The sequence below is a fragment of the Callionymus lyra genome, chromosome 8 (genome assembly GCF_982586985.1).
Source record: "Callionymus lyra chromosome 8, fCalLyr1.hap1.1, whole genome shotgun sequence".
Classification (NCBI taxonomy): domain Eukaryota; kingdom Metazoa; phylum Chordata; class Actinopteri; order Syngnathiformes; family Callionymidae; genus Callionymus; species Callionymus lyra.
Genome location: NC_141825.1, coordinates 7,435,365 through 7,443,132, shown reverse-complemented (window position 1 = coordinate 7,443,132; position 7,768 = coordinate 7,435,365). Strand labels below are relative to the sequence as shown.

The following is a 7,768-nucleotide window of genomic DNA, read 5'->3' as shown; positions in this document are numbered from 1 at the left end:
CTTATGAGCGGGTCCGCATTATGCTGCGAGGACTCGTGGCGGGTTCTTGAAGCCCCTCGGTGCAGAAGAATCAGACTCTGCAGCATGTTGCACGTCTAGAAAGAAAAAGAGTCCCTTCTTTCGGCAACACCGTTTCTGTCAAAGCCGGAGATGTAGTCGGGACAAAAGGAAATACCTTCTTCTCCTGGAGGGAAAAGGGTTAAACCTATTACAGAAGACCAATCAGGAAAAGGGGGAGCACTGCAAACCTCCGCAGTGAGAGAGAGAGAGAACGGGATGAGGGAAAGAGAGAGAGAGAGAGAGTGCAGAGCGGGATAGAGACAGCAGAAGTGTGATGGTGTTGCACTGCTGCTCGCCGTGGCAGAGAGGGAGCGCAACTCAGAGTTGAAGGGATGAGGAGTCGGCACATACCGGTCCACATGAATGGATGAGAGGAAAAAAAAAAGAGCGGGACAAAAGGGAAGAGTCACCGCATATGTGTCCGTCATGACTAATCTCTTTGGACTTGTTATCCTCTGTTCAGGACCCTGGAAGCAGGAACATCTGTCAGTTGTGCGACACTTGCATGTCCATCAGTAGCTGCTTCTAATTCCTGGATTACTTGCTGGGAAGGGGCTCTCGGACCCACAGTTGGAGTCGTGGCGTGGCTGGAAGTGGAAGGGACAGCGGGTGGAAGTGTTGACCAGCTCATCCTGAAACGGCAAGCTTTTCACTTATCGCTGTGATTCAAGAAAGCTGTGGAGGGTCACGGTGAGGAAAAACACAACTAAACCGCTATCATCACTGGTATTTCTAGCATGAGACACCTGATAGTTTGACTTTTATTTGTGATTTATTCATGTCTTTAAGCTAACATTTTGGTGTCAACACATAATACCATTGTCAGAGTATAAAGATGTGCTTGTTGAGATTGTGCCTCTCAACACAAAAACAGGTTATTTAATCATTAAAGCCTGGAAAGTGACAAAGCTTCTGGATTAATGATAGTAAACTGAAGATCAGTGTTGTTTACTGAAATCCCTCCTGTAACTTAAATGTTTAACCCTTTACGCTTCATTTGACTGGTTTAAAAAGACCCTAAATATTGTCATTTCCAGGCGTTAAGTGGGTCAAAAAAGGAGAAGAACATGATAGTAGATCAGAAGCTCACCGCGATGCTAATGAGACTTTTTTATTGCCTGAGAAGATGTTTATTTTCTGACTACCTCATCCCCCACACTTTCTTCCTCGTCGCTCTTCCCTCCTTCTTTCCATCAATCAGCCGTTACCTCTCCATCTTTTTTATCATCCATTATATTTCCCTCTCTCTCTCCCCTCCTCAGGTCAGGAGGTGCGAGGAGGACGTGGTAATTGAAGGACAGATGGACGATACCGTAGTCAAGTCCTGCCCGCTAACGTCAGATTATTGTCCGGCAAATCCGCCAGACACGCTCTCTTCCGTCTGATGAACCCGATTCTCCATGAGGATGACCTTCGTGCCAGCTCCTCGCACATGTAGATGCCGTTATCGCAAATGTCACGGCGGTCACATGTGTCCCGTGATCCCCCGGCACAAGAAAATAATCTGCTCAAGTGATTGAAGGCCGAGGCATGAAGCGGCAGAAAAGTCCCAGTTACAAGTCGACTGGAGAAAAGAGAGAGCCCCGTTAATGAAGATGAGGGGAAGACCGGACGCCCACTGACCTCAGCTGGACATTAGTCTTGGAAAGACTGACTGAGATATTAAAGAAATGGATGTTACCCTTTTATACATTTAGAGACAATCTTCTCACTGGGACAGAAAAGGAAAGGATTTGGATGGACGTGTACATTTCTGGCTGAAGAACAAGTTGTTTATTTGTCGGCCTGCACGACGTCTCCACTGGATTATAAACAGAAGGTGCTCCTGACATCTTATCCCTTTTTCCACTCAGACCTCAACACTGCACATCACCCCCAAGTAAATGAAAGAGTATTTATCGTGGGGCTTTCATCTCCTTTGGCCACAGGCGACTGATTCTGCTCTTTTCTAACCATTGTGTGAAGGAAGAAAAAAAGGTGGCAGCTTTTAGACACTCCAGACAAACAGGATCTTTTTTTTTTGTGCCGTCAGGAGGAGAAGAAAAAGAAACAAAGCCCTTCTCTGGTGTTGACACTTTTATCAGCCACGTTTGGGAGACATGCCCTTTTTCTTGGATCTACGACGGACAACCAGACCCAAAGACGAAGACCTACAATACAGATAGTGCTGGAGGGAAGGGTAAATACTACCTTTCAATCCTTTCACTGCATGTTTTCACAAAAAAATAATTGAAGAGTTAAAGATAAAACATGAATTATACGGCTCACTGGTTGGGATTCAAACTATCAACTTTATACACGATTACTGTGTAATGTCGTTAGGAAGTTGTACAGACAGACGCCCATTGATGACGTCACATCGAGCAGTTATGATTGGATTTTTTTTATAAACGTTATTAAACATTTATATTAAAAATAGAATCTTTATCAACCATTTTCTAACTTTCTGTCTCATTCTATCACTTCCTCGTTGACATGGTTTATTCCTTTTTATTCGTCATTGTTATCAGTACCAAGTTCTCATTAGTAAGTGTCTTCGATATATTTATTATTATTATTTACTTACATATTTATTAACAACTCAACATTTCAATTTAATGAAGGATAATCAGCCTTATGCAATCTGATGACCACACTGATGATTGACCCAACCCTAGTCCAGGATCCACATCACCACCGTCACTTATTACCGACTTTTTTAACGTCTTCTTCACGCCTGATGATTAATCATTGATAAGAATATATCTATCGTACAATTACCAAATGATTAAATAACAATGGTGACTTGTACGAAGCATCAGACCAGGAAGTGAGAAACTGACAAAAGCTTAGAAAGACCTATCAGACTGACAGATTGTTTTTTATTTTGTCAATATAATGAGTCCTCAAATCCCTAATATGAGGTTTCATTGATTCATTAAAAGCTTTTTAAAACCCAATTGTAGCTGCGTGCTTTGATGACGTGTAGTGTATGTCATTAAAGAGTGTCTTAATGAGGAACATGTAATGCTGACCTACAAACCCCTGTCAAACAAAATGGATGAACATTTAAGCAACAATTTCATCTTAAGTGGGACATCATTGTTGTTGGATTTTCAGGCTTGTAATGAGTGATGTTTTTGAGTCTTGATTTACACCAACAGCGATATCACAGCTGAACACAGATTAAGCCCCGAAGCTGTTTAAGTATTTCACGCGAATCAATACACATCCTAATCCTTTATTTATTCCGTCCATATTATTTAAAGGTAAACAAGCTTTTTCTTTTGAGGAGGTGAACAAAAGTCTGTATATAACAACCAATTATAATGTCCTCCTAGAAGCATTTTCTTGCTCCCATGATTCCGTAGAACATAATCATGTTCATAGATTACGTACTTTGTGAGCTTGAAATAAACATTTTTAATTAGTATGGATGAATAGATTTAAAGGCTAATGCACGGTGAAACATTTAGCAAATGAAACATAGTCATTACGAACAATATATAGCTGATTAACAGATGATTTATTCAAGGTTTGATGAGTACTTAGAGGAAAACATTTAGTGGAATCATTATCCTGATGAACTACAGGTTTTTTACCCAATTATAATTGTAAACATTCGTTTACGGTTGAAATATCCTTGATTTTGTTGGACAGCAGAGGGAAGTATCGCTTACCTTCAATAGGATTTAAAATCCAGGCTGTAATTCATAACCAAAAAAATTCTCATTCCCTTTTCTAGGTCACATGATTAACATATCTGTTATAAACAATTCTGTTGGTCATGCAAACACACAAACATTGTCATAACTATAGTAGTAGTAGTTGAATTGTTGCTTAATCTAACACATTTCCAAATGCCTGAATCATTAGTGACGCAGAAACATGTGTAAATCAAACTGTCTCTAACACTTTCTCTCCTGCCTGCAGGATAATGCATATCCTTTCCTGTCCAAAAGGAGAAGCCACCATGAGTAACGTCACCGTCACAGACAACACTGAGCCCATCACCCGCACCATGAGTCCAGAAACTCCCAGTGCATATCCCTACCCTATCAGTTTCCAGGTGTCCATCACCGGCTTCCTCATGCTGGAGATCATCCTGGGCCTGAGCTCTAACCTCACCGTGCTCGCCCTTTACTGCATGAAGTCCAACCTCATTAGCTCCGTCAGCAACATCGTGACGATGAACCTTCACGTGGTGGACGTGCTGGTGTGCGTGTGCTGTATCCCACTTACTATTGTGGTCGTGCTGCTCTCCCTGGAGGGAGACACGGCGCTCGTCTGCTGCTTCCACGAGGCTTGCGTCTCCTTCGCCAGCGTCGCCACCGCCGCCAACGTTCTGGCCATAACGCTGGACCGCTACGACATTTCCGTGAAACCAGCAAACAGGGTTCTGACCATGGGCCGGGCTCTTTCTCTAATGGCCGGAATATGGGTGCTGTCTTTTGTTAGCTTTCTGGTGCCCTTTATCGAAGTGGGCTTCTTCGCCAAGGGCCACTCAGACTTCAACCAGACGGCGGTGGAGAACGTGGTCCACACCAATCAGTACTACACAGAACTCGGCCTCTATTACCACTTGTTGGCTCAGATTCCGATATTCTTCTTCACCGCCGTCGTCATGCTCATCACTTATTCCAAGATCCTGCAGGCGCTCAACATCCGCATCGGCACACGCTTCCACGCCTCGCAGAAGAAGAAGGCTCGGAGAAAAAAGCGACCGTCCATGACGGCGATGACCACCCAACAGGAGGCCACGGACGCGTCGCAGAGCAGCACCAGCCGGAACCCCACGCTGGGCATGCGTACCTCGGTCTCGGTCATCATCGCCCTGCGCCGAGCCGTGAAGCGCCACAGAGAAAGGCGGGAGCGACAAAAGAGGGTGTTCCGAATGTCGCTCCTGATCGTTTCCACATTTCTACTGTGCTGGACCCCCATCACGATCCTCAACACCGTCATACTCAGTCTTGGCCCAAGCGACCTGATGGTCAAGTTAAGACTGGGGTTCCTGGTCATGGCGTACGGGACCACCATCTTCCACCCGTTACTGTACGCCTTCACCAGGCAGAAGTTCCAAAAAGTCCTGAAAAGCAAGATGAAGAAGAGGGTGGTCTCGATCATCGAGGCCGACCCGACTCCCAATAACGCCATCATCCACAACTCCTGGATCGACCCGAAGAGGAACAAAAAGGTGACATTTGAGGACAAGGAAGCTCAGCAGAAGTGTCTGACCTCAGTGGACGTGGCATAGAGCAAATAAAAGGACCAACCACCAGTTAAGAGCAGCTAACATTGACTTCAGGAAATGGGGTAAAAAAGGGAATATACTTCATCCAAATTACGGTCCTGTTTTCAGAACAGACATGTGCAATAGAATGTACAAAACCGGTGGATAATTTATGACTATTTATTGAATAGATTTCATAGGTAAACCATAAACTGTGCTGTAGGTATTGCATGGCTTTTTGTAACGTAACTTAGAGCACATTGTTTACATAACGATACTGTACAGTAGATGCTCTTTACCGTACATACTGTATATAGAAGACATGTACACGTTATTTATAAGAAAGACGTAGGAACATTATACATGTATATGTATATTTATAATAAATATGTGTCCAATCACCAAACCAGCCGATTCCTGTGTTTCCTGCTCTTCCTCCCTGAGGTGGAGAGTTTATGATTTTCCAACGGCGTCAAGATTCCTCCCATTTATCACCTTGTATTCCCATGTGACCACTGACCTCAATGCCTTGTGGAAAATAAAAGGGGTCGCAGGCTGAATTGAAAGTGTAGGTTTTAGGGCTGAGAAGCCATAGATCAAACACGGAGATACGAGGAAGGAAGTCGTGCGTTCTGTTGCTGGAGCATTCCTCAGACAAAACACAACAACACTGTCCTCACTATATCACTTGACTGAAGCCAGATGGACCCAAAACAGAGTCTGTTTCTTCTCCTCTGTCATCTCATCGAGCGGAATCAAACTGTTGCGAGTTTACGATGCTTTGCTCCAGAAAATCCATAACAAGATGTTTATCCGTCCCAAACATTCAAACAGTCCACAGTGCTGCCATTTAAGTAATGAAAGTGAATCTACCATGTTTTCTTATAGTTTATTCTTATACAAAGGATTATGAAAAATGTGTTTATTCGAAACATTTGCTTAATTTTTGTGTCGACAATTGCCTTATTTGTTTGTTGATGTGAGAGTTGAAATCTTAACTGTACAGAAGGTATTTGAATAAAAAAACAATGTCTTTTTATTGAAAAATAAATCTATAAATGTCTTTCTTTTAACAGGAAGTCAAACTAAAAGGCAAAATCGTTTCTTCCTTAGTATATTTTTAGTGTAAACACAAGAGGGTTTTTCTCCTCAAATCACATTCACTTCTATCTACATTTCAGTGTTTGAAAACATGTACGTTAAATTGTTCGCTTGCTTGAAAAAAAACATTGCAAGGGCAAAGATTGAATAGTTTAATCTGAATGGCTAATGATACCAACATATTTGGAAGTAATCTAGCTTTGGATGAAACCTAAACGGCTCCTTGTTTCTTTTGTTTTCCCCCAAGTACCTACTTATATATATTTGTGGGTTTTTTGATTATTACATTTTTGGCTCTTTGTCTTAGTGGTTTGCACTAGTTTTTGAAACATTTCAGATAATAATTGCTGCCATTTCTAAGATGTATTGAAGGGAGTTGTGTAGTTTGTAGGGCCAGATAAATATTCGATACTAGTACAGGTACCTGAATTTTTTTTTGGATAGCAATATTATAAGATAAATTAGAACAAAAAGAATATGAAATTGCAAATGTTAGAAACAAGCAAACATTTCCAGCTTTGGTAAATGTCCTCTCCAAACTGTTTTTTTCAGAGAAAATCTATTTCCAGTTTAAAATAACAAGTGACAAATTAATCTGATGTTCACTGCCTTTGTCTCTCAGTTTTCCTTCAGAAAAATCCACAAATGATCAAGTTTGGATCACACATGGGAATGAAAACTCGGCCTGAAAGCTTTTTTTGAGGAATTACCCAAGTTCATTACCCAATAATTTGAGGGGTTTTTTTTTTTATCCAACTTTAAATCCAGGAAAATTCCTGGAGCAACAACAATTTCCTAATGAATCCCAATTATTTTTCTTGCTTAACCTTCCAGACTGGGACGAAAATCAACACATTTCCTAACTAGCTATTTCAACCATGTAATTCAAAGACAATTGCACAAAATCCAACATAAAAAGAGTCTTTATTTTCCAGCACAAAAGGGCTGATAATAAAGTTGTTGTTACCCGCTGGCATATTGACACATCTTCCTTTGTTTGTCATGAATTACGACAGCGAAATTGTGTTCCTGAAGTGGCAGCTGCCGGTCGATTACACTGCTGCGAGTATTTTTGGCGTCAGCACTTCCATTGACGGAGTTTGCCCTAAATAAGTCGCCATCATTTATTCATTAAGCTGCAGATTTTCTGTAAGAAGAAACTAGAAGGAAACATTCAACCCGGACTGATGTTTACGACGGAGGCTGGATGACGAAGTCGTTGCTCAGTTCGTCCTGCGCTCAGTTCATTACAGACCTGAGGTCAAGGATCCTTTTGCTCCGAAGGGTCGGCGATGTATGGGATGAATTCATATCCATGTATTAAGGTTGCACGCCTCATGTCTCAGATCATCTTTCCCTCCAGTAATGAGCTGATTATGCCTTTGCTGCTTACGCCAA

The 7,768-nt window shown here is 42.0% G+C and overlaps 1 protein-coding gene across 1 annotated transcript; it reads left to right on the top strand.

The window, feature by feature from the left end:
* The first annotated feature begins 218 nt into the window (after positions 1 to 218).
* LOC148073518 (G protein-coupled receptor 22-like) lies at positions 219 to 6,058 on the top strand. The gene is made up of 3 exons (XM_087798016.1): positions 219 to 750; positions 1,323 to 2,239; positions 3,973 to 6,058. The coding sequence occupies exon 3, from the start codon at positions 3,977 to 3,979 to the stop codon at positions 5,291 to 5,293; it is 1,317 nt and encodes a 438-aa protein (XP_087654142.1). The 5' UTR covers positions 219 to 750; positions 1,323 to 2,239; positions 3,973 to 3,976; the 3' UTR covers positions 5,294 to 6,058.
* Positions 6,059 to 7,768: the final 1,710 nt, after the last annotated feature.